This window comes from Pseudophryne corroboree, chromosome 3, assembly GCF_028390025.1.
Source record: "Pseudophryne corroboree isolate aPseCor3 chromosome 3, aPseCor3.hap2, whole genome shotgun sequence".
NCBI classification, from domain to species: Eukaryota; Metazoa; Chordata; class Amphibia; order Anura; family Myobatrachidae; genus Pseudophryne; species Pseudophryne corroboree.
This window is the reverse complement of record NC_086446.1, coordinates 768728329-768754162: the sequence shown is the minus strand read 5'-3', so window position 1 is coordinate 768754162 and position 25834 is coordinate 768728329. Positions and strand designations below refer to the sequence as shown.

The following is a 25834-nucleotide window of genomic DNA, read 5'->3' as shown; positions in this document are numbered from 1 at the left end:
CTGTATATATCCCTATCCCAGCAGCTCAGGGGTCTCTGTATATATCCCTATCCCAGCAGCTCAGGGGTCTCTGTATATATCCCTAGCCCAGCAGCTCAGGGGCCTCTGTATATATCCCTAGCCCAGCAGCTCAGGGGTCTCTGTATATATCCCTAGCCCAGCAGCTCAGGGGTCTCTGTATATATCCCTAGTCCAGCAGCTCAGGGGTCTCTGTATATATCCCTAGCCCACCAGCTCAGGGGTCTCTGTTTACCATAGACTCTAGTACAGAGGTGCAGCAATGGCTGTATAGTGCCAGTTTCTAGTACACCAATTCCTGTTGTTGGCCTCAGCAATCACTGCTATGAATCCTGTCCTGTGTAATAAACTATCTATGCTAATCTGTGTCTCTTGCAGTCTTGTGTCCTTCTCTAGAATGTATCCTGTACCCCCACCAAAGTGTTGTACTGTGAAACATACGCAATCCAGTCCTAGTACCGGTTTTGCGGTCCTCTTGATGTGCAGGAAGGCTCTCTGGCCAGTCTTACTGTAGTGTCGTTCTACATAGGGTCTACCAAACCCTAGGAAGGTGTTCATGCAGATGTACAGTCCGCCATCCGACTCCTACAACACAGAATAGGAAAATAAAGTGACACGTCATGGGGACATTTTCTTTACCATGCGTTCAAGTGATCCCAGTGACCGATGACCCAACAGAACTTGCACAGCCCACTGACTGCAGGAACGCGCTGTGCGGATGGTGTAATGGTTAGCATTACTGCATCACTGCACTCAGGTCATGGGTTTGATTCCCACCATGGCCCTAACTGTGTGGAGTTTGTATATTCTCCATGTTCTTACATGGGTTTCCTCTGGGTACTCCGGTTTCCTCCTACAATCCAAAAATATACTGACAAAATTAACCCTAGCATGAATGTGTGTGCGTATAATTGTGCTAGGGAATTTAGATTGTACCAAGGGATTGGCGCATAGCGGAGGTAGTGCCTTTATTCAAAAAGGGAAATAAAAATGATCCTGGTAACTATAGACCAGTTAGTTTAACCTCTATAGTGGGTAAAATATTGGAAGGCATTTTGAGGGATAGCATAGGGGATCACCTACAGGCTACAAAGTTTATTAGTAAAAGTCAGCATGGGTTTGTAAGGGACAGATCATGCCAAACCAACTTAATTAGCTTCTACGAGGAAATGAGCAAGAATCTTGACCATGGAAAAGCAGTGGACCTCGTGTATTTAGATTTTGTAAAAGCCTTCGATACAGTGCCTCATAGGAGACTGATCAACAAATTACAGGAACTTGGTCTAGGTTATATTATTTGTACATGGATAAGTAATTGGCTGGATAACAGAGTACAACGAGCAGTGGTCAATGGGATGTTCTCCAGTTGGGCACCAGTAGTCAGCGGAATACCACAAGGGTCAGTTCTTGGCCCGCTACTGTTCAATATATTTATCAATGATCTAGGAATAGGCCTGGAAAGCACAATATCAATCTTTGCAGATGATACTAATCTGTGTAAGGTAATTAACTCAGAAAGCGATGTGGAGTCTTTACAGAATTACTTGGTTAAACTGGAAACCTGGGCATCTAAATGGAGAATGAGGTTCAATATAGACAAATGCAAAGTTATGCATTTTTTGGGAAAAAAACATACACACACATCCTACACTCTGGATGGGGAAAATATAGGGGTAACTATGGTGGAAAAAGATTTGGGGGTGCTCATAGATAATAGGGTTAATAACAGTACACAGTCAAAGTGCAGCAAAGAAGGCAAGTAAAGTGCTTGCGTGCATACAACGGGGCACATTGAGACAAGGGACGAGGATGTAATCCTGCCACTGTACAAATCATTGGTACGTCCACACCTTGAATATTGTGTTCAGTTCTGGGCACCGTATTATAAAAAAAAGATATCGGGGGAACTAGAAAGAGTTCAAAGAAGAGCTACTAAACTGATTAAAGGGCTAGAGACACTGGAGTACGAGGAAAGGTTTACTAGGTTAAATATGTATACACTAGAAAAGAGGCGTCTAAGAGGAGACTTTATTAATATCTTCAGATATGTAAAGGGTCATTATAAGGAATTAGCAGGGGATTTGTTTATTAAAAGAACTCTATATAGGATGCGTGGGCACTCACTGAGGTTAGAGGAGAGGAAATTCTGTACACAACATAAGAAAGGGTTCTTCACGGTAAGGGCAATAAGGATTTGGAACTCCATGCCGGAAAACGTAAGAATGTCAGACTCTATAAATGTATTTAAAAGCGGATTGGACAAATTCCTAACTGGTAAATGTATCCAGGGCTATAGCAATTAACATATTGACAATATATTAACTGGGGTGGTAAGAATCATGGTTTTCATTTAGTACTAAGCCATTACTTCAGCATACACATATAAAACGAATAGATTAATGCAGAATACAGGTTGAACCCGATGGGCAGTATGCCTCTTTTCAACCTCACTGACTATCCACTGGGGCAGGGACTGATATGAATGACCAAATATTCTCCGTAAAGTGCTGCGGAATGTGTGTGCGCTATATAAATAACCGGTAATAATAATAATAATAATGGGCATTAGTATATACAGAAACTATAGGTTACATGTGGGAACTGTGATCACAGAGGTACAAAGCAAAATAATCCCGTGCTACAGCAAATATAATATACACAATATCAAAAAAACAATTCAACATATAATAAGCATCAGAAAACAACATCTGCATCATTGGGATATGGCTTTTACATATCCACCAAACAAACCCTGATCACCGTGGCGACAGAATCTCAACGTTCTCTCCCCTTCCAAACCCCCCACTTTTTTTTTTCTTTCATATATTTAATTATTATTGTTTTGTAGAGGCTCCATAGAGACAAGCACCCCCTGGCACGCATTTACCAGCGACATCCGGTACCCGGCGATTACAGCTGGCAGTCCGTAAATATACTGCAGCCATATAAACCTGGTCGCAGTGACGTCATGGGCGTCTCTGTGGATTGATATACCGTACAGGCTGCACCCTCAGAAATATTTTCCACAACAGAGCTGCCCCCGCTTCTTATAGGCCGTGTGCGCCAGTACCGGCCACCGGCCCCTTGGTGAGGTTACCAACAATACTACACCTGTATATATCCTTTGCGGCGCTATTCGGATCGTAAATCACTGTGAGGTCATTATAGATTTTGTGTCACTGTAGGTGACTTGTTAGGATTATGATTCCTCCCAAGTACAGGTCAGTATTTATAAATCAAGAATGAGGAGGAGGCACAGTCGCGGGTGAGGCCACAGGATAACGCGGTCGGCCAGGCCTAGCACAGTACGGTAAGTTGCCCCTGAAGAGTGAATTCTGCACCGTACAAGACGATGGTGCCTTCCACCAGGTTTAAGGTTGCATGTGTATTGTGGCTTTCCAACTCAAAACACAGATGAAAGCTTAAATGTGCATACGTGTAACTGCACACACGCAAATGGACAGCTGTTATATTACACTGCGGGTCACCTCCGTGTAGGCAGAGGTCTATTTCTGTTCACTGTTGCCAAAGAGGATTTAATAAGCTCAGAGAATGTCAGCAAAACTCTTTAATGTAACACTTGTGTGTATGAGGCCTAGAAGTGACCGGGGATGTACTGAAGGGTTATCAAATGACATTTATTAAGTGAATATAGGAGCTTATTCAGATTGGATCGCAACATGCAATCCAACCGCAAAAAAAATATAATGATGATACGGGCGCGTGCGCCGCTCCCGTCCTTTTTGCAGGGGGGAGGTGGCAAAGCTCAGTTTCCTAGGCGGAGACAGATCGTTGCGGGGGCAGCAACAGAGAAACAGAGGCGTGATGGGGCGGGAGGGGGCATGATCAGGTTGGCATGGCAGCGGCCCTCCTGCAATCGCCGGCAGGAGGCATCTGCAATTTCTGCAATGAAGCTGAAATTGCGGTGCGACCGCAATTTCAACTTGGACGCAGAGGGCGGGCGGCGGTTAGCATGCTGGATCTACAATCCTTTTGCTTGTATGCTGGGCGGCCCCCAGCATACAAGCAAAAGGATTGTAGATTCTCCTAAAAAGCAGAAATTGCAATACTTACTGAATAGGGTCCATGTCTGTCTGCCCCTCCCCTTTTGCATGTAAGCTCTCACGAGCAGGGCCCCCAACCCTCATGTGCTTATTCTTTTATTACTTAAACATCCTCAGCGGCACATAAGCCCGCGGTTTTCTGCCACCCTGATACTTATGTCAGTGCCATCTGCTGATGCAGCTGTGTCTATATAACCTGTACTTGTCCTATACTGTCATCAACTGTAAATCACTATTGTCCCATTTTGATTTCTCATTTGCAGATCCCTTGTGGCTCCATATAAATAAAGATTCATAATAATAATCTATAGGGGCACTGTGAGGTGCACAGGAGGTGACAGTGATCTATAGGAGACATACCGGGGTATGGGATGTACATGGGGTATGCTAGGATGGGTATGGCTGGCAGTGAGGTGTACATGAGGTGATCGTGATCTATAGGGGCCATACCGGGGTATGGGATGTATATAGTGATATATAGGGGATTGGAAAGAAGAGTATAGCTGGCAGTGAGGTGTACATGAGGTGAAAGTGATATTTAGGGGTCATACCGGGGTATGGGATGTATATAGCGATATATAGGTGTATGGGATGTATATAGTGATATATAGGGGTATGGAAGTATGAGTATGGCTGACAGTGAGGTGTACATGAGGTGACAGTGATCTATAGGGGGCATACCGGAGTATGGGATGTATATAGGGATATATGGGGGTATGGAAGGATGAGTATGGCTGGCAGTGAGGTATCAGTGATCTAAAGGGGGCATACCGGGGTATAGGTTGTATATAGTGATGTATGGATGGATGAGTATAGCTGGCAGTGAGGTGTCAATGAGTTGACAGTGATCTATAGGGCCCATACCGGGGTATGGGATGTATATAGTGATATATAGGGGTATGGAAGAATGAGTATGACTGGCAGTAAGGTGTACATGGTGACAGTGATCTATAGGGGCCATACCGTAGTATGGGATGTATATAGGGATATATAGGGGTATAGAAGGATGAGTATGGCTGGCATTGAGGTTACAGTGATCTATATGGGTCACACTGGGGTATGTGATGTATATAGTGATATATAGGGGTAGGGAATGTATATAGTGAGATATAGGGGTATGGAAGGATGGGTATGGCTGGCTGTGAGGTGACAGTGATCTATAGGGGTCACACTGGGGTATGTGATGTATATAGTGATATATAGGGGTGGGGATTGTATATAGTGAGATATAGGGGTATGGAAGGATGGGTATGGCTGGCAGTGAGGGGACAGTGATCTATAGGGGTCACACTGGGATATGTGATGTATATAGTGAGATATAGAGGTATGGAAGGATGGGAATGGCTGGCAGTGAGGTGACAGTGATCTATAGGGGCATACCGGGGTATGGGATGTATATAGTGATATATAGGGGTATGGAAGGATGGGTATGGCTGGCAGTAAGGTGTACATGAGGTGACAGTGATCTATAGGGGCCACACTGGGGTATGTGATGTATATAGTGATATATAGGGGTATGGAAGGATGAGTATGGCTGGCAGTGAGGTGTACATGTGGTGACAGTGATCTATAGGGGCCATACCGGGGTGTGGAAGGAGAATGCACACTCATCCTTGTGCACTCGGTCACCAGCCCGGGGGATCCGGATACTCGGCAGCACGGATAACAGCGCATCTTTAACGTCCACCATGACTCCGGTTCCTGGGTGCTTGCAAGGCTCCCTTTCCGCTTCCGGTGACGTTCTGTCCTCCGTTCCCCAGTCTCGGTGGTGACGGGACTGACGGACAGGAAGGAGAGCACATGCGCAGCCTACAGTGACACGGCGTTCCTCCCATGTGTCGCGCATGCGTACAGGCTGCCATTCTGCGGCAAAGTGTCACGTGGTGGATATGCCGCCCGCCATGATGGATGATGGCAGGGGGCAGGGTGTACTGTGACTGTTCTCCTAGGCCCAGCATAGGAGACTGATGTCTGATATAATTATTATATGACCTTGTGTCTGTCACCTGAGTCCTAGCTAGCAGGGACAGCTGTTACGTATTTTACTGTGTAATAATAAGATGTAAATATGGCCACTGCCCTAACTCTGATTTCTGTCTTCCTGCCCCCTGACCGGCCTGCTCCTATCCATAGGGATCACAGCATCCACATTATTATTATTATTATCCTTTATTTATATGGCGCCACAAGGGTTCCGCAGCGCCCAGTTACAGAGTACATAAATAAATAATCAAAACAGGAAAACAGCAACTTACAGTTGACAATATAGGACAAGTACAGGGTAAATACACATAACTATATCAGCAGATGACACTGGAATAAGTATCAGGTGGCAGAAAACTGCTGGATGTGGTGCAGTTGAAGATTGATAAAGTAAGAAAAAGGATAAGCACATGAGGGAAGAGGGCCCTGCTCGTGAGAGCTTACATTCTAAAGGGGCGGGGCAAACAGACAGGGGTGACACAGATGGGGTAGACCGAGCGTGGAACAGAGGGTTAGGATGAGATTTGGCTGGGTTTGGTAAAGAAATGGGTCTTCAGAGTCCGTTTGAAGTTTTGTAGAGAGGTGGAGAGTCTGAGGGGGAGAGGTAGGGAATTCCAGAGAAATGGAGCAGCACATGAAAAATCTTGGAGGTAGAAGTGGGAGGAAGTAATCCGTAGGCAGGAGAGTCGGCGTGCATTAGCAGAGCGAAGAGGACGGGTGGGAGTGTAAAAGGAGATAAGACCAGAGATGTAGATGGGAGCACGGCTTAAAGTGGTCCTGGAGAGGTGGTGAAACTCATTTTCACCGTAGGTAATGGGGCTGGCTTTTCTGTTGGAATTCCTTTGCAAGGCAATGGAGGTGGTGGAACTAGTTCCCCCTACCATTACAGGTGGTGGAACTCAATTCCACCTTGTTTCCCCTCACTTTAACCCCTGGATGGGAGAGGAGTGGGTGAGGGCTTTGTAAGTGAGTGTGAGAAGCTTGAAATGGATTCTGAAAGGGAAGGGGAGCCAGTGAAGGTCTAGTAAGAGAGGAGAGGTGGACGTAGTGTGTTTGGTGAGGAAGATGAGCCGGGCAGCAGCATTGAGGATAGATTGGAGTGGAGAGAGGTATCTGTCAGGAATGCCAGTCAGGAAGAGATTACAGTAATCCAGTCTGGAGATGACCAGTGAGTGGATAAGAATCTTAGTAGCATCCTGGGTCAGAAAGGGTCTGATCCTGCCGTGCTGCCTCTAACCTCTTATTCCCGCCTCCTGCGCCGTTCCCTGACTGCGCTGCCAGGGATCAACCTTAGTTCCGATGCATGCGGATGCATCAGAAGGCAGCCTCACACATACTGACCGGCCTTGCCCTGTGCAGGGTGGCCCCGCAGCATGTGCAGAGATGAACGCAGATCTGGCTGCGCATGCAGCGATCTACGTTCATCTCTGAATAACCCCCGGAGTTTTCATTACTATTGCAGAGGATCCTGTTCAGTTCTGCCAAGTGTCCAGTATCACGATTAGCAGGATGCAATCAATTTGCCGGCTGTGAGGATCCCGGCAGCCAACAATGCCGGCAGCCAAAATACCGGCATACAGGGGCTATTCCCACTTGTTGGTGTCCACGACACCCTTCACTCAGCACAGAAGCCTTCATCTTCTGTGCAGAGTGAAGATAAGATTCAGTACTTCCACAGCCAGTGACCTGCTCAATTCCCTTCCTGAACCCTCTGACACCCTCTCTTAAATTGGTACCACAAATGAAGATGAAGTGTCTACACTCTTCTCATCTGTCAACTCTACTGCCTCTCCTCTCAATACCTTCACAAATAAGTAAAGCTCTGTCTTCTGTGCTCATCCCAACCTTAACTAAAATCTGTAAGGTCCATCCTTGTGCTTTCCTCTCCCGGAAGTTTTCCTCGGCCGAGAGGAATTATGATGTTGGGAACCAGGAGCTGTTGGCGATTAAGTGGTCCTTTGACGATTGGCGCCTTTGGTTTGAGGGGGTGCTACATGAAATAACAGTATTTACCGACCACAAAAATCTGGCTTATATATAAACCGCTAAGAGACTGAACCCTCGACAGGCTCGTTGGGTCCTATTTTTCATCAGATTTAGGTTTGTAATCACCTTCAGACCCGGATCTAAGAATATTAAGACGGATGCCTTGTCCCGTTGTTTCCTGACACTTTAGGATTCTAAAGGATCGGAATAACCTATTGTGCCCTCTTCTGCTGTTCTTGCGGGGTTAACACAATATCTGTCCTCTCGAGTTCTATATATGCAGGAACAAGTTCCTGCGGAGGTTCCATCTGGTCATCTGGTCATTCCCAAGGTAGATCATAAGTCTGTATTATTGCAGTTTCATTCCGCTAGGACTCGTGGAAATCCTGGATTTATTAGGTAATTGGAGCAATTGACACGAACTGTGTGGTGGCCTTCCATGGCTCAAGATATCCTTTGTGCTTTCTTGTGAAGTATGTGCCCGGAATAAGACTTCTCGGAGAGCTCCCATGGCTTTATTTTTAAATGCCATGATAACTGGTCCGGAGTACTGTCTATGGGGGTAATTCTGAGTTGATCGCAGCAGCAAGTTTGTTAGCAATTGGGCAAAACCATGAGCACTGCAGGTGTGGCAGATATAACATTTGCAGAGAGAGTTAGATGTGGGTGGGTTTTTTGTTTCTGTGCAGGGTAAATACTGGCTGCTTTATTTTTACACTGCAATCTAGATTCCAGTTTGAACATACCCCACCCAAATCTAACTCTCTCTGCACATGTTATATCTGTCCCCCCTGCAGTGCACATGGTTTTGCCCAACTGCTAACAAACTTGTTGCTGCGATCAACTCAGAATTAGGCCCTATGGGGGTAATTCCAAGTTGATCGAAGCAGGATTTTTTTTAGCAGTTGGGCAAAACCATGTGCACTGCAGGGGAGGCAGATATAACATGTGCAGAGAGAGTTAGATTTGGGTGTGGTGTGTTCAATCTGCAATCTAATTTGCAGTGTAAAAATAAAGCAGCCAGTATTTACCCTGCACAGAAATAAAATAACCCACCCAAATCTAACTTTTATCTGCACATGTTATATCTGCCTCCCCTGCAGTGGACATGGTTTTGCCCAACTGCTAAAAAAAAATCCTGCTGTGATCAACTTGGAATTACCCCCATGTCTGAGTTTGCATACAATAATTTGTGCAATTCTGCATCCAAAGTCTCACCTTTCTTTTGTGTTTTTGGTCGTCATCCTAAAGCCAATGCTTTTGACCCGGTTCATGACGGTCTTTCCTCTTCTAGGTTGGTAACTAGGTTGAGAAGTATTTGGAGGAGGGCAAATAAGGCGTTGAAGATAGCTTCCTTGCTGTCTAAAATATAGTTTGATAGACACAAATAATAATAATAATAATGTAATTTATTTAGCGCTCTTTCTCCAACAGGACTCAAGGCGCTTTATAGACATCAAAAACAATGCACATAATACAGAAGATTTAAGTAATACAACAATAGATAAGCCACATAGATGTAAAAGAAAACCTTAAGCACACAGAAAGCATAATGCAGGATTAGTGTAGGCATTTTGGGTAATAACTTCCAAGGGTTGTGTATTCCACCCTCACAGGTACCAGGTGTGGCAGCCATCTTGGGTGCACAGCGTAGGATTACCCAGGGTGGAATAGTCTCCCCCTAGAAGAGATGACACAAAATGGGGGTGATTTCAGAGTCCTAAAGTTCAGGGTAGGGTTCCCACAGAACCACCAGGTCTATGTATTTTTCATCCCATCCTCAAGCGTACCAGATGAGGCAGCCATGTTGGGCGCGCTACTGAGGTTACACTGTGGGAGGTGAGCCATACAAGGGCCCAGTGCATATATGGGAAAACTGACGCTTATGTAGTAGTATGATGTACCCGGTTTGTAGGGCACAATGGCAGGGTGTGCAATCAGTGGAGGTGGAAGAGAAAGAAAGAAAGAAAGAAAGAAAGAAAGAAAGAAAGAAAGAAACAAACAAACAACAGGGAGGAAAAAAAAAACAATTGCAGGTAACCAGTGGCAGAAGGAAAATTGGGATAACATTATTTTGCTGAGATCATAGCACGGGTGGGTATGAGAATGTGTGGAGCACACTCAGGAGCAATGGAAACGTACCTGCTGAGCCTGGTCCTGGTGCTCTCCCCCCACAGTTCCCTGCTCATCTTGAGGGTTAGGCCCAGGGGCAGACTTGATGTTCTCAGCCAGAAAGGTGGTAAGCCTGGTCCTGGAGTGCTCATGGTAGAGGTGAAGAAAAGCCACATAATGATCCTGAGTTTTATGGTTGTAACATGGTCCTCCTGTTTTATTGTTGGTTTGTTTGCCTTCTGTTTTCCTTTTGGTCTAACACAGGTATAACACTGCCATTGATTTTAGCTGCCATTTTATAACTAGCCACTTCATATACTAGGCACTGCAGCAACAGATGACCATGTTCATTTAATATTGGAGACATGCAGGGGCGGATCCAGAAGAAAATGAAAGGGGGGGCACCATGATACGGGAACAGTAATAGTTATATTTACATGCACCTAAGGCACACGTGCTCCCAGATAAGAGGAGTGGTATCACAGGGGGCGTGGCCTCACAGAATACGCCATCAGGTAATGATTGGCTGTAGGAGAGCATCCTGGTTTACTGCCAATGTTTCACCCTGATGAAAAGGCTGATTGGGCCCTAAAATGTTGGTCACCTGTTCCATTAGTTATGGGAGCCTGGAAGGCACCCCAGCACAATATAATTATTATAGTTTTTAGTTGGTGGTGGCAGGTGCAGCATACCTTGTTTTGAGACTCAGACTGCAGGACACGAACTGCCCATCTTTGATTAGCACAAGCAGCCAGCTGGGTCTACAACAAGCAGCATAAGACTTCTGCAGTACAGCCCTGTCACAATCACACGGGCCGCCTTCTCAAAGCTGAGGCTGAGTGTGACTGCACCTAGCATGGTGGTAAAGGAAGTGGAGGAGGAAGCGCTGGGAAACTGTGCAGTGCAGTGAGGGCTAATGAAGCCTTCTGCGCCATTATAAGTAACAGTCTTACTCCATGCTGGCATTTGAACCCCACGCCTGGGCTGGGCTCTGGCTGGCTGGCAGTGGGGAAGGTAGGTGAGCAGGGGGAGGCTGGAGCTGCAGTTCCAGCATCCCCATTGGTTACCACACGGACTTGCTGTTGGAGAAGCGGCGGGTCCTAGTACCTGCCGGCTCTTTTATCAAATCTGACTGACGGAAATAGAGACATGGTTGTCAACCCGAAACATCAGATTACAACAAGTGTCACAGAAGTTTGGCCCGAAGTTTGTTGGGCCTTTTCGAATAATTGGACGGGTGAACCCGGTGGCCTTCCATCTACAATTACCCAAGTCTTTGAGAATAAACAATGTTTTTCATTGTTCTCTCCTCAAGCCAGTCTTCCGCTCTTCCAATTTCGGGGTAGGTCATGCTCGAAGACAACTTCCAGTGCTAGATCAAGATCAAGTAGAGTTTGTGGTGTAGATGATTTTGGACTCCAGGCTAGTCTGTGGACAACTGAAGTTTTTGGTCCATTGGAAGGGGTTTGGACCAGGGGACAGATCCTGGGTGTTGGACAAGAATCTGCATGCTCCCAGATTGAAGAAGGCCTTCTTCAAGGAATTCCCTTAGAAGCTGGGGTCTAAAGTGCCCTACACACTGGCAGATTTCACTGCACGAATATGAACGTTCTCGTTCATTAATGAACGAAAACTCGTTCATATTGTGCAGTGTGTAGGCACCAACGATTAATGATGCGCGGCCCGCGCTCGTTAATCGTTGGTGCCCCGTCGCTTATGCATGCAAGTCAATATGGACGAGATTGTCCATATTAGCATGCAGTGCTATGCAGCCGGGTGACGGGGGGAGTGAAGAAACTTCAGTCCCCTCAACACCTCCCCCCACCGCCGGGTCGGCCATATCCATCGTCGGCAGCTCGGCGGTGGATCTGCCAGTGTGTAGGGCCCATAAGAATTAATTGACCCCTCCTCAAGGGGGGTACTGTTACGAGCCAGTGGCTCGCTTCTGTTTCAAGTCACCGGCTCACTTTCCCCAGCGTCCCGGTTGTTGCTGGGCAACTGGGACGCCAAAGAGCTTCTATCCTGCAGCTTCCTGTCATTGCCTAGCGACAGGGACCATGGGCTGGAGGGAGTGTGGACGTGCAGCACTCAGCTGCACGAGATTATTAATTTAAGGGGGTCTGGCTGCATGAAGGTTTTGATTGATTGGTGCAGATTTATATTCCTAGCCTGCCTGTCATTCTTTGCTGGTCATAGTTTCTGGCTGCAGCAGGAGCCCTTGTCTCTAGGTTCTAGCACTAGCCTGTAGATACCTTTGATACCTTTGGCTATCTTACCATCGTCCTCTGCAGAGTTCCTGTGTCCAGCTCAGTGTTAGTTGCAATATCTGTCTCGTTATTTAGTTATTTTTGCTAATACCACCCTCTGTCTATTTACTATACAGTTTCATGTCCTCTCTGTGATCTATTTCTCATGCATATTTTCTGTACTCCCAATGCCGGTAGCTCCTTCTGTTGGCTCAAAGCTTTTAGTGTTTTCATGCTCTTGTTTCTTGTTTTTCTCCAACCTATATTACACTTGTCTTGTTTTTGTCTGGGACACTCCTGTCTATTATCCTTGGCTCTCCCGATTTTCCCTGACACTGTAGTGTCATTCTCTTTCTCTTGTCTTATTATCTTTGTGCTACTCCTTTCTCCTTTGGGGTCTTCCTTTCTATCGGCTTTGATTCTGGTCACTTGGGGTTAAGCTCGTACTACCACCAGTGTCACTGCCCAGAAGATCTCCGGAAGCCTCAGCCTCCTTGGAAAGAAGATTAATCAGTGAACTAAAATCCATTTTGAATGCAGCTGCAAGGATGATTTTCCTTGCTAGACGTTCATCATCTGCAGATCCGCTCTGTCAGTCCCTCCATTGGTTACCAGTATTCTACCGTATTCAATATAAAATACTTTTACTCACATACAAGACTATTAACCAAACTGAACCAACATACATCTCTTCACTCATCTCAAAATATCTCTCTGCCTGACCTCCCCGTTGTTTACAAAATCCTCATCTCTCATCCACACGCATTACTTACTCCCGCTCAAAATTACAGGACATTTTCCGGGTTGTGCCCACTCTGTACAATGCTCTCCCATGCACAATAAGATTCTCCTCTAGTCTGCAAACCTTCAATCGTTCCCTGAAAACTCATCTCTTCAGACAAGCTTATCAAATTCTGGAAGCACCCAGATAACCTTCAGTGCTTCCCTATCTAATTACATCCTCTCTGCACAGTACACACACAACTTCACATATTTTGTGTTTCTTCAACTTCAACATCCTCCTGACCCTTGGCCAAGGGTTGGGTATGCGTGACCGGCAGTCAGTAGACCGCCGGTCACCATACTGATGCCGGGATCCCAGCATTGAGATGGCTGTGGGGTGTGCGAGTGCAACAAGCCCCTTGCGGGCTCGGTGGCGAGTTGCGCTCACCACAGGTTCTACTCCCACTCTATGGGTGTCGTGGACACCCACGAGTGGGAATAGTCCTTGCTAGTCGGCATGCCGACTGTCAGGATTCTAAGGGGACGGGATGTACGGGGAGGTATTGTAAACGGCAGTCTCCTGCCCGCTGGTCATATAACTACATCCGTTGGCCAACATTGCTGTGTGACCATATCATACAACCCATTAAGAACCTTTGCAATCTGGTGGCCCAATACGCAATAGATAGCACCTATGCTTGTGTATCAATGCCTATTTCCCCATAGATTATAAGCTTGCGAGCAGGGCCCTCCTACCTCTATGTCTGTCTGTTATTACCCAGTTTTATTCTATTACTGTTGTTCCAATTGTGAAGAACAACGGAATATGCTGCACTATATAAGAAACTTAATAAAATAATAAATACCTGGGGGCGTGGCCTAACTACCACAGGAGACAGACGTGCAACTCAAGAGCTCCTGTATATTAAACATCCAAAAAGCCCTTTATTAATGCACCTGAGTCTCCCACCTGCATCCTTTTACTATCCCCACTGCGCCTCAGCTGACTGGGACCATCTGGGGGGGCGCCGCGGAATCGGGGAGTGCTTTTCAGCACTCCTGCGGGTTGCGGCCCTCTCCCCGGACTAAAGCCGGGGCCTAGATTAGACACGGGTCCCGTCCTGACCGCCCGGAGCCGCGCCAGCACTCGGATCCACCTCTCACTATATACAGGATCCGTGAGGGGAATAGCGGGACCTCACCTCCATCCAGCAGCCCTTGTCAGCACCCGGCGCCCGGAGCTCCGTACAGCGGGGAGCAGCAACAGCGCGAGTGCGGCCGCCATCTTGCAGTGGCCTGATCGGAGGACGGAGACGGGAGACCCAGATCCCCGCCAGCGGCTCACAGCACTTCAACCCGGCGCTCCCTCCTTAGCGACTGTGATTGCCGCTCGTCGGGATACCCGCTGCAGATCACAGGTAGGGCGGGACAGGGGCTGGCTGCTCATACCAGACCTGGGGGAGCTTACATGTGCTGGTATCCAGATTGCAGCACTCAGCCACACTGCAACTCTCCCCCATAATAAAGCACGCCAGCGACTCCTGTTCCCCCCCCCCCTTTTTCTGAACCCCTTACGCCCGGTCTATTGCGGTGGAGGCGCAGGAGATAAAGAATATTCTCCCCACCAGCCCACTATCTTACGGCAGCAGGGTTACCTGGGGGAGACGTGGCTGATCCTTGTGCAGAGCCCCCCCGCCGCTGCAGCGGCCCGCTGACTGGCTCGCTACTGCCGCTGGCCTGTTGTCAACATAGACCCCGAGGCACTGAAAGGCCTCACTCCTTTACACAGTGAAGCTCTACTCATGACGCCCATGATGTCGGCTCTACCCTAGCCTATCCTGCGGTCAGCTAGCGCATGAGGGTCAGCTAATGCTCTAGCCCAGGTCTCACATAATCATTCTCCGCCTACTTCTGAGCTCCCCTCCGCGAATTTGATACCTTGGATACCTACTCCCCCGCTCTATCATGTCGCAAAAAAATCGGAAATCAAATGCTGCTAATAAACCCAGCATCCTACGAGCATGGGAGAAAGCGGGAGCTACTTCTCGTAACTCATCAACTGCGGAACACATGTCCGATTCGGAGGATGCTTCATCACCAAGGGCTCCCCTTACCACCCAAGATGTCGTCTCTATTGTGACTAAAACTATTCAAACCGAAATGAGGTCGGCGCTGGCGGAATTCAGAAAAGATCTGACCGATCTAGGCACCCGTACGGATTCGTTGGAACGTAAGGTGGACGAAGTATGCCAGTACCAGGCCGTGCTTGAACAGGAGATAATTGACCTCCGCACTGATGTAGACGTGCATGAAGACCACCTAGAGGATTTGGACAACCGGAGCAGGAGAAATAATATCAGAATCCGTAACATCCCTGAGAGCGTTGCCTTGGACGCCCTCCCGGGTTTTTTGGAAGGCCTGTTTCTGAATTTACTCCCCGGTACTCCGAAAGACCTGTTCCTTCTGGATAGAGCGCTTCGCCCTCGGCCTCCGCCATCCCAACCACCCCGAGACGTCATCCTCCGATTCCATTATTATAAATCTAAGGAAAAAGTGATCTCGGCCGCGCGGGAACTCCAATCTGTGGATTATTTAGGCACCCAACTTCAAATTTATCAAGACCTGGCTCCTTCTACGCTCAAGAAACGCCGAGACCTTGCGGAGATTACTAGAGTCCTCCGTACTAACTCTATTAAATACAAATGGGGATTCCCTTTCCAACTCCACGTGACCAAGGATGGGTCCCATCACTCCATTAGAACCCCTGCTCAGGGCTACGACCTCCTCAAGACTCTTGGCATTTTTGATACCCTACCTAGCGATCTCAGAAATCAACTTACTTCCACATCTTCACCTAGACCTGTGGCACCGACTCCAGTTTGGTCTACGAAATAACGTGACACTTTGATGATTGCAGACACGTAACTGTGTTTTGCGGATTGCGGGACACTTGCGCCCCCCCCCCCCTCCCTTTCCTTTTATATTTTACCTTACTCACATTACTCATATTACTGTACGGACTGTTAGATCTATGGGACATACGGGTGTTGGTCGTGCCTAGACTCAGGGGAAATAAAAATGTGATTACTGTGCCTTGAATTGGTAAGGCTAATATTGATTTCAGTAGCATGGGCCTGGCACAGACTTTATATCCGTACCTATTACCACCCCTAAGTTACCTCCCGTTATCACCTACTACTGTTATTCACTAAATGTTATTGTGTGACCCTGTTTGCTCTCTCAGGGGGAAAAGAAAAGAAAAGAAAAGGGAATAACCTCCCCCCCCCCCCTTCCTTTTTTTTTTCCCCTCCCCTCCTTTCCTCCCCCCCCGCTCCGCAATTAGATGATGCCGCTGTAGTCATTTAGTTATATGTTTGCCTAGATAAGACGTGAAGTCAATTTGCTCTCTTTTAGCTCATGACCTGTTTATCTCTACACCCTCGCGCTTGACCGCGGGATGTCCTAGTTAGTGTTGTTCACGTTCTGGTTCTCTAATTATTAATCTCTTATATTATCGTTACCCCCCACATTGAAAGGGCTGCCTTTACGGCACTACCCCTTCCTCTTACAGGCCCTGCCCGCTCATAGACATGGGCCTGTACTTAGAGTTTCTTTTTGCTCTTCTTCTCATCTTTTCTTTACTGTCCCTCTTTGCCCTGCAGTTGGCCACATCAATGGTTGCTCACTATATTCCGCATGGGTGATTATTACCCACCATGACTCTGAAATTGCTCTCTATGAATGTCAATGGCCTCAACTCCCCGACAAAGCGTTCCATGGCGTTCCACTTTTTTGCCAGACACAAACCAGATATAGTTTTTCTCCAAGAGACACACTTTAAGTCCCCCCATCCTTCCTTAAACAGTAAAAAATATCCCCACACTTTTCACTCTACTATGTCAGCCAAACGCAGGGGAACTGCTATACTACTTCACAAAGATCTTCCTATAGTCATACATGACTCTTATCATGACGATAAGGGTAGATTTGTAATACTCTCGGGCACCCTCAATCAGCAATCTATCACTCTAGCGTCCATATATGCCCCAAGCATGCAGCAGGGTTCCTTTTTTGGGACCTTCTCCGACCAGCTCGCTAAATTCCCGAACTCCAAAATTATAATTGCAGGGGATTGTAACGTAACTCTTGACCCTCAATTTGATAGGTCTCGTCCGGTTATAGGGACATCCTCTCACATGAGATTGTCTAAGCTTCTGCGAAACTGCATCTCCTCTCACAACTTGTACGATTGCTGGAGGACTTTGTATCCCTCTGCCAGAGGCTTCACACACTACTCACCCCCACACGATCTCTACACCCGCATAGACTACATCTTTGTGGACCGTGATTCCACTCAGTATCTCCGCGGGGCACAAGTAATCCCCACTACTTGGTCAGATCACTACGCCCTTATCTTGGACGTTACTGTCCCTCATACTCTCTCGTCCCCTCGGACATGGCGTTTGCAGGAGTCTCTTCTCCTTAAACCCTCTAACATTATTGACATCACCGCCATGATTCAGACTTACTGTGCTGAAAATAGCTCTCCGGTTATATCTCCTGCAGTGCTATGGGAGGCTCATAAGGCAACGCTTCGTGGCCACCTTATCAATCTTGCCTCAGCACACAAGAAGATAGAGACTAAACGTATTCACGACTTGGAAACGGAACTAACTTCTCTAACCCTTCTTCACCAGCGCTTTCCGAAAAAGCGTCTTTACACCAAGATCCTCTCACTTAAGGGACAGTTGTCACAAATTCTCACGAAAAAAACGGTTAAATCTCTCCTATGGATCCGCCAGAAATTCTATGAAAAATCAGATAGAGCTGACACAGTGTTGGCTCGTCGCCTCCGAGCTAAAAGGACACAAAACCGCATACTCGCTCTGAAATGCTCTGACGGAACCGTGACCTGTGACCCCAAAATTATGGCCTCGCAATTTCATGATTATTATGAATCACTCTACAACTTACCCCCACTTACTACTATTGATTCATCTCACATCTCCAACATCCAACATTACCTCACCACATGTCACTTACCAAAACTTTCTGCTTCAGACTTAGAAACGCTTAACGCCCCTATCTCCAACGAGGAAATTCTGGTCACAATTTCCCAATTGCGCCGTTCCTCTGCCCCAGGTCCCGATGGCTATACGGCCATCTATTACAAAAAATTTGCACACCCACTCCTCCCCATGCTTCACTTGTTATTCAACTCTTTACTGGAACTAGGCTCCCTGGATGCAGCAACCACCAGGGCTAATTATCGTTATACCCAAACCTGACCGTGACCCGCTTGAAATGACTAATTATAGACCCATCTCATTGTTAAATACAGACCTTAAATTATTCGCCAAAATTCTTGCGAATAGATTAGCTCCATTTCTACCGACCCTAATACATCCAGACCAAGTTGGCTTTATACCTAATCGACAGGCGGCGGACAATACTCGCCGGCTTATCAACCTTATACACCTCTCTCAACGGGAGTCCCTTCCGACCCTGGTGGTGGCTTTGGATGCAGAGAAAGCCTTTGATAGGGTAGCATGGCCCTTTATTCGCCAAACTTTGGAGAACATGGGCGTGCATGGAGCCTTTTATAATGCTGTCACCTCACTTTACTATAATCCCTCAGCCTCCATCCTCGTCAACGGCCTGGCTTCCCCATCACTCTCTATTAGAAATGGCACCCGGCAGGGCTGCCCACTTTCTCCATTGCTATTTGCTCTGGTGATGGAGCCGTTAGCAGCCAAAATCAGGTTGAATACCAACATCTCGGGCATTAAGGTGGGAAATCATGACTTCAAGATAGCGCTATATGCGGATGACGTCATCCTTACCTTAACTGACCCACATATATCTCTACAACACCTGTTTGAGGAGATTCAATCTTATAGCTGTCTAGCTAATTACAAACTCAACGCTAACAAAACAGAAATCCTAGATATACATGTGACTCCCCGGGATCTACGCCTCCTTCAATCCTCTTACCCGTTTAAATGGCAACACACTAAAATTAAGTATCTAGGAATCTACCTAACAAAGTCTCACGCATCATTATACACGGCAAACTTCCCGCGTCTATTCGCTTCTATACATACTGACCTTGGGGGCTGGAATAAATTCTTTATCTCTTGGCTTGGGCGTATAGCTGCTATCAAAATGAATATACTCCCACGCTTGCTATATCTTTGGCAGACCCTCCCTATCCATATACCGACCAAAATATTAAAGAATCTGCAAAGGGATCTCTCGATCTTCATCTGGGCTGGAAAGAAACCCAGAGTCAAGATACGAATACTTCAGCAACATCGAGACTCAGGGGGCCTCGGTATGCCGGATTTGATCAACTATTATCGTGCCACACATTTGGCCTCCTGTGCACTATGGCACTCACCACCTGAACAGAGATTATGGACTCTCTTGGAAGCTCAAGTAATAAATGTATACTCTCCTTCAACCCTGTTATGGTGCGAGCCCCGCTACCGCCCGGCCTCGTCTCTCTTGTTACCGACGATGCGCTTTGCACTATCAGTGTGGGATCAATGCACCCGCTACTATCGTCTTCGTTCCTATAATCCGTTGCTGACCCCCCTGTGGAACAACTCCAAGTTCCCCCCTGGCATCAACCACCTTGCTTTTAAACACTGGACATCTCACAATGTCCTTTTCTTGATCGACCTGGCACCCCTTTCCTCATTCCCCTTGTTTGCGGACCTGCAATCACGATTCTCTCTTCCTCACTCATCCTTCTATCAATTCCTGCAAATTCGTCACCTTTACTCTACTCTAAGACACACTGCTCACCCTTCACCCAAAACTGCATTTGAATCTTTATGTTGTGGGCAACGTTCTACAAAAGGTTTGCTATCTGCCATTTACCAAATCTTGCTATCACACAATTCCCCTGCAAAAGAGTCTCATGAAATAGCATGGGAAAGGGATATGGGGGAGGCTTTGACGATAGAAGAGTGGGCTGACATCAGACAAGAAATCGCTAAGAGCTCCTTATCGGTTCGTATCAAAGAAAATTCTTATAAAATTTATTACCGATGGTACCTTGTGCCGTCTAGACTTCAGGCTATTTATCCGTCCTGCTCTGACAGATGTTGGAGACTTTGTGGACAGAGGGGGACCATGCTGCATGTTTGGTGGTCCTGTGGGATTGCCCGGCGCTACTGGTGACAAATTCATAAACTAATACTGGAAATCACTGATGTGGTCGTTCCAGTCTCTCCATCTTACTCTCTACTTTCACGACCAATCCTAGACACACCAAGCCACCTACTAAAACTAATTAAACACATCCTAAATACAGCCAAATGCCAAATAGCAGCAAATTGGAAGTCCACCTCACCACCTACTCTTCCCGCCACTGTTAATGCTATATGGACCACATATAAGCTAGAACGCATCACGGCTGCCCTACATGACACCTCAGTCACTTTTATACACACTTGGACGCCATGGACAACGCATTTCAAAGCTGAATTGCCATTGACAACCATCTGATCCGCTCTCTATACGGATGGCAGACATCGATCTAGTGACCAGCCCTGTGTGGCCGACGCTCCCAACCCCCCCACCCCTCTTTATTTTATCTTGCTCTTACTCTTTTTCCTTCTTCTAGCGTTTTGCTCTTTCCGTAACTATATTGAAATTCCCACTTACTTTCTTTGTTATTCGATAAACAGGATCATCACGACCTGTGCTGTTAGAAAGTGTTCATAGCGGTTTCTATCTTCTATACTGCCTCAATATGTTACACACTCTGTAATGATCTAAAAATGTTGTCTAACGCTTATGCCTTTGTGATTCTTAATGCATAAACCAATAAAACTTATTTTCAACAAAAAAAAAATAATAATAATAAATACCTGTGGCCTAAACTCTCAGAAACTGAAAGCAAGTGTCTCAGGCAGCTTCATCTCTGCTTCTACTGTGGAAGTTCAGATCACGTTATTAAAGACTGCTCCGTCGAAGACAGATCTCAATGTCACAGTGTTCATAACTATAAGCCATCCTGTGTGATATCTTCAGCTCCAGCTTCCTCTGCTCATGAAAGCGGTATCATGAAAGTCCTCTGAAATGAAGCTCAAGTTTATGAATGGGGTCCGGTGACAAGAAGACCATATTCCAATTTTGGGAACAAAAAAAGAATGTTTAAGTCTTTCATCACCAGAGAGGTGTCAGATTCCATAACCTCAAGGGTGGTATCTGATTTGTCAGTTCCAAGTTGTCAGGTTCGGTTTTGCTTGTGTCCCCGGAGGGGGCGCTAGTGGGTCAGTGGAGGTAGGGTGTAAGAAGTGAGGAGGCTGGATGAGGTTTCTGCGCATGTGCGCAATGAGGTTTTATTAAACAAAAAGTCAAACAGTAAGGCAGCAGGAATACTTGCAGAAATAAACAATAAGGAATGCAATGATAATGGTGCAGCGTGGAAGCTGAGAGTCTATGGAGGAAGTAGTATGACTGTGTAGTTGAATGATACACTGGTATGGAAACCAGAGTTGTTTTAAAACGTGGAGCTAGCAGAGATGGTGAAATAGATAGCAAACCTGGTAGCAGATGCAGGAGACTTGGTGAAAAGTTCACAGTGCAGATTGTAATGCACAGGCAGCTTGCAGGCTGATTCACAGGTGAGGTGATGGAATACACCTGGAGAGAGAGTCTCTACTGCTGAGGGCTGGAGCACACTGTAGTTGTAGAAAGTGTGGAGCCAGGTAACAAACACAGGTATTGCTGGTGCTTGTAGTTCCACGGAAATACAGGAAGGTAACCAGGAACACGGAGAACCAGGAAGGTAACCAGGAACATGAAGAACCATGAAGGTAACCAGGAATACAGAGAAACAGGAGAGCAGATCCAGACACATGTGTCGCAGGAGTGACACAAAGTTCAGGACAACCCTGGTCTGCAGGCATTGGCTGGAGTGGAACGAGGAGGTGCGGCCAAGCTCCAGATTGGCTGCCGCACTCAGACTGAGGGAAACTGTCATGGCGGTGCCCATGCCGCGGCCCGGCGGGAACGTGGCGCGCTCACACGCCCGCTGACAACAGGAGCGCTCCCAGGCCCAGGATAACATCCGGCGACAGGGAGACGGGTGACAGCAAAACGTAGGGACCCCGGACGGAGTCCGCACCGATGGACAGATGTAGCTGTGGTGAGTCGATTCCTGACAGTACCCCCTCCTTTATGGGTGGACACCGAACACCCACGTGACTTGGAAGGGTGAGTTTTGTGGAAGACACGGACCAACCTTGGAGCATGGACATCTGAAGAATTCACCCAACTTCTCTCCCCAGGACCATAACCGGACCAGTCGATGAGGTATTGCAGACGACCGTATCGGCAACGAGAATCCAGAATCTTCTCTATTTCGAACTCTACGCCCCGCTGGGTTCGTATTCTGGGACCAACTGGAAGAGCTCTTTGGAAGCGATTCAGGACTACCGGTCTGAGGAGAGAGACATGAAAGGCATTAGGGATTCGTAACGAAGGAGGCAATTTGAGTTTGTAGGCCACAGGACTGATGACTCTTTCGATGGTGAAGGGACCAATGAAGCGTGGTGCAAACTTCATTGACGGCACTCTAAGGCGGAGGTTCCGAGTGTAAAGCCAAACCTTGTCACCAGGTTTCAGGCTAGGAACTGCACGTCTTTTACGGTCAGCGAAGAACTTATATCGACTGGAAGCCTTTTTGAGAGAAGCATGGATCTTCCTCCAGATTGAGGAGAACTGGCCTAGAACAGCATTGGCGGCAGGAACATCGATGCTAGGAAGGTCTTGGAAATCTGGAACACGGGGATGTTGTCCATATACAGCAAAGAACGGAGTTGTTTCTGTAGCAGTATGGTAGCGGAAGTTGTGAGCAAATTCAGCCCACGGGAGCAGATCCAACCAGTCGTCTTGAGAAGAGGAAACATAAAGTCTTAAAAGGTCTCCAACTCTTGATTTACCCTCTCCGTCTGCCCATTCGTCTGAGGGTGGTAGGCTGATGAAAACTTGAGGTTGACTTGCATGGCAGAACAAAGGGCTCTCCAAAACCTTGCCACAAACTGAACTCCACAGTCGGATATAATTTCAGTGGGTAGTCCATGTAAACGGAAAATCTCCCGTAGGAAGAATTGAGCAAGTTTTGGTGCAGAAGGAAGACCCTGGAGTGGAACAAAATGGGCCATTTTGGTAAACCTGTCAACCACTACCCAGATGGTATTAAATCCTTGAGAAGAGGGAAGGTCAGAGATGAAATCCATGGATAAGTGTGACCAGGGATGACTGGGAACAGATAATGGCCGTAACTGACCTGCTGGAGACTGACGAGGAGTCTTGTGCTGCGCACACTTAGGGCAGGATGCCACGAAGTCTTTGATATCGACTTTCATCTTCGGCCACCAATATGTCTCGGAGAGGAACTTGAAGGTCTTTAGGACACCAGGATGCCCAGTGAATTTGGAGTGATGAGCCCAAGACAGCAACTTGGGACGTAGTTCAGGAGAAACAAAAGTCTTACCAGAAGGCGGAGCAGGAGAAACTTGAGATGAGGCAAATACAACTGGATTCAGGATGGAATGCGGAACTGGATCGGACATCTCTTCTTCGGATTCCATAGATCGGGACAAGGCATCAGCTTTGGTATTCTGAGAACCTGGGCGGAAATGAAGCTTAAAGTTAAAACGGGAGAAGAACATAGCCCACCGGGACTGGCGAGGATTAAGACACTGGGCTGCCTTTAAATAGAGCAGGTTTTTATGATCCGTGTAGATGTTGAACAGAAACTTTGCCCCTTCCAGGAGATACCTCCATTCCTCAAGGGCCAGCTTGATCGCCAGTAGTTCTTGATCTCCAATAGAATAGTTAGCTTCTGCAGGAAGGAATTTGTGAGAGAAGAATCCACAAGGATGAACCTTCCCATCAGCTCCCATTTGGGAGAGAACAGCTCCAACTCCTACTGTGGAAGCATCTACCTCCAACTCGAATGGGTTGTTAACATTTGGTTGCGACAAAACTGGGGCGGACATGAAAGCCAGCTTGATTTTTTTAAACGCAGCCAAGGCATCTTCTGACCAGTTGGAATGATCTGCCCCCTTGCGAGTTAGACTGGTAATAGGAGCAATGAGAGTTGAGAATCCTCGGATGAACTTTCTATAATAATTAGCGAATCCCAGGAACCGCTGAATGGACTTGAGAGTACTCAGAATGGACCAATTGGCAATAGCTTCCAACTTTGTCGGGTCCATCTGGAGATCCGATCCAGAAACTATATACCCCAGGAAGGGTATGGAAGGAACTTCGAAAGTACACTTGGACAACTTGCCGTAGAGACGGTTCTCACGAAGACGTCAGAGGACCTCACGGACTTGTAGACGATGAGAAGAGAGATCTTGGGAGAAGATGAGGATATCATCCAGGTAAACTACGAGATACTTATAAAGAACGTCACGGAAGATTACGTTAACGAAGTGCTGGAACACTGCTGGGGCATTGCTCAACCCGAATGGCATTACCAGGTACTCGTAATGATCATCCCGAGTATTAAAGGCTATCTTCCATTCGTCACCACTACGGATTCTGATGAGATTGTAAGCACCGCGGAGATCTAACTTGGTGAAGATGCGGGCTCCCTTGACTCTATCAAATAATTCAGTGATGAGAGGTAATGGATAGCTGTTTTTGATGGTAATATCGTTGAGACCCCGGTAGTCAATGCATGGACGTAAACCTCCATCCTTCTTTTTAACAAAGAAAAAGCCCGCACCAGCGGGTGAAGATGGGGGGCGGATGAATCCTTTCTGTAAGTTCTCCCTGATATATTCGCTCATCGCCTCGGTTTCAGGAACAGATAACGGATAAGTATGCCCCCTAGGTGGTTTCTTGCCGGGAATGAGGTCAATGGGGCAATCCCACTCTCTATGGGGCGGCAGGACATCAGTGGCCTGTTCACTGAAGACATCAGCGAAATCTTGATAGGCCACAGGAAGACTTGACTGGGTTTTGACTTCAGAAGACTTTATAGGACAAACTTGGGCTAAGCAGGACTGACGGCAATGTGAACCCCAGGAAGTGAGTTGTAACGTAGACCAATCAATCTGCGGATTATGTCGCTGGAGCCAGGGCATACCCAACACAATCTCCTGGGTTGCCTGAGGAATGACTAGAAACTTTATTAATTCGGAATGCAGGAACCCAACTCCCAGTACCACTGGCCGGGTTTGGTGAGAGATATTACCCTTGGAAATTCGGCTACCATCCACTGCAGTGATGTAGACAGGATATGAGAGTTCCCAGACTGGCAAACAAAACTTATCTACTGCAGCTTGAGTGATGAAATTTCCAGCTGCTCCACAGTCCACCAGCGCAGTTGCAGATTGGATTCCAGCCGTAGTCTCTAAAGTCACAGGGAGAATAAGATCTTGGTTTGAAGGAGCTTGTCTAGAAGATCCCAACTTGACTCCTCCTTTACAAGTCAGGATCTGGCGTTTCCCGAACGCACTGTACAAGAATTGATTTGGTGACCTGTAGCCGCACAATAAAGACACAGTCTCTCACAAAGTCTTCTTGACCGCTCTTTAGGAGTTAAGCGGGATCTATTAATTTGCATAGGCTCATCAGAAGGTGGAGGCTGAAATTGTACTGAAGGTACCATTCTTGGTTTGCGAGGCTCACTACGAGCACGCTCACTGTTGCGTTCGCGAATGCGAG

General features: G+C 47.0%; 1 protein-coding gene across 6 annotated transcripts in view; it reads right to left on the bottom strand.

Annotated features, from left to right (window-relative positions):
- Positions 1–5899, bottom strand: part of USP5 (ubiquitin specific peptidase 5) — a 73671-nt gene extending 67772 nt beyond the window's left edge. The window contains exons 1-2 of one of the 6 annotated variants that reach the window (XM_063962475.1): positions 5665–5899; positions 460–603 (exon numbers count right to left, since the gene is read on the bottom strand). In XM_063962475.1, the coding sequence (XP_063818545.1) occupies positions 460–603; positions 5665–5772 (252 nt within the window). In that variant the 5' untranslated portion in view covers positions 5773–5899. The remainder of the gene's footprint in view (positions 1–459; positions 604–5664) is intronic. The other 5 variants (XM_063962476.1, XM_063962477.1, XM_063962478.1 and 2 more) reach the window with 5 other exon arrangements.
- Between the last annotated feature and the right edge of the window lie 19935 nt (positions 5900–25834).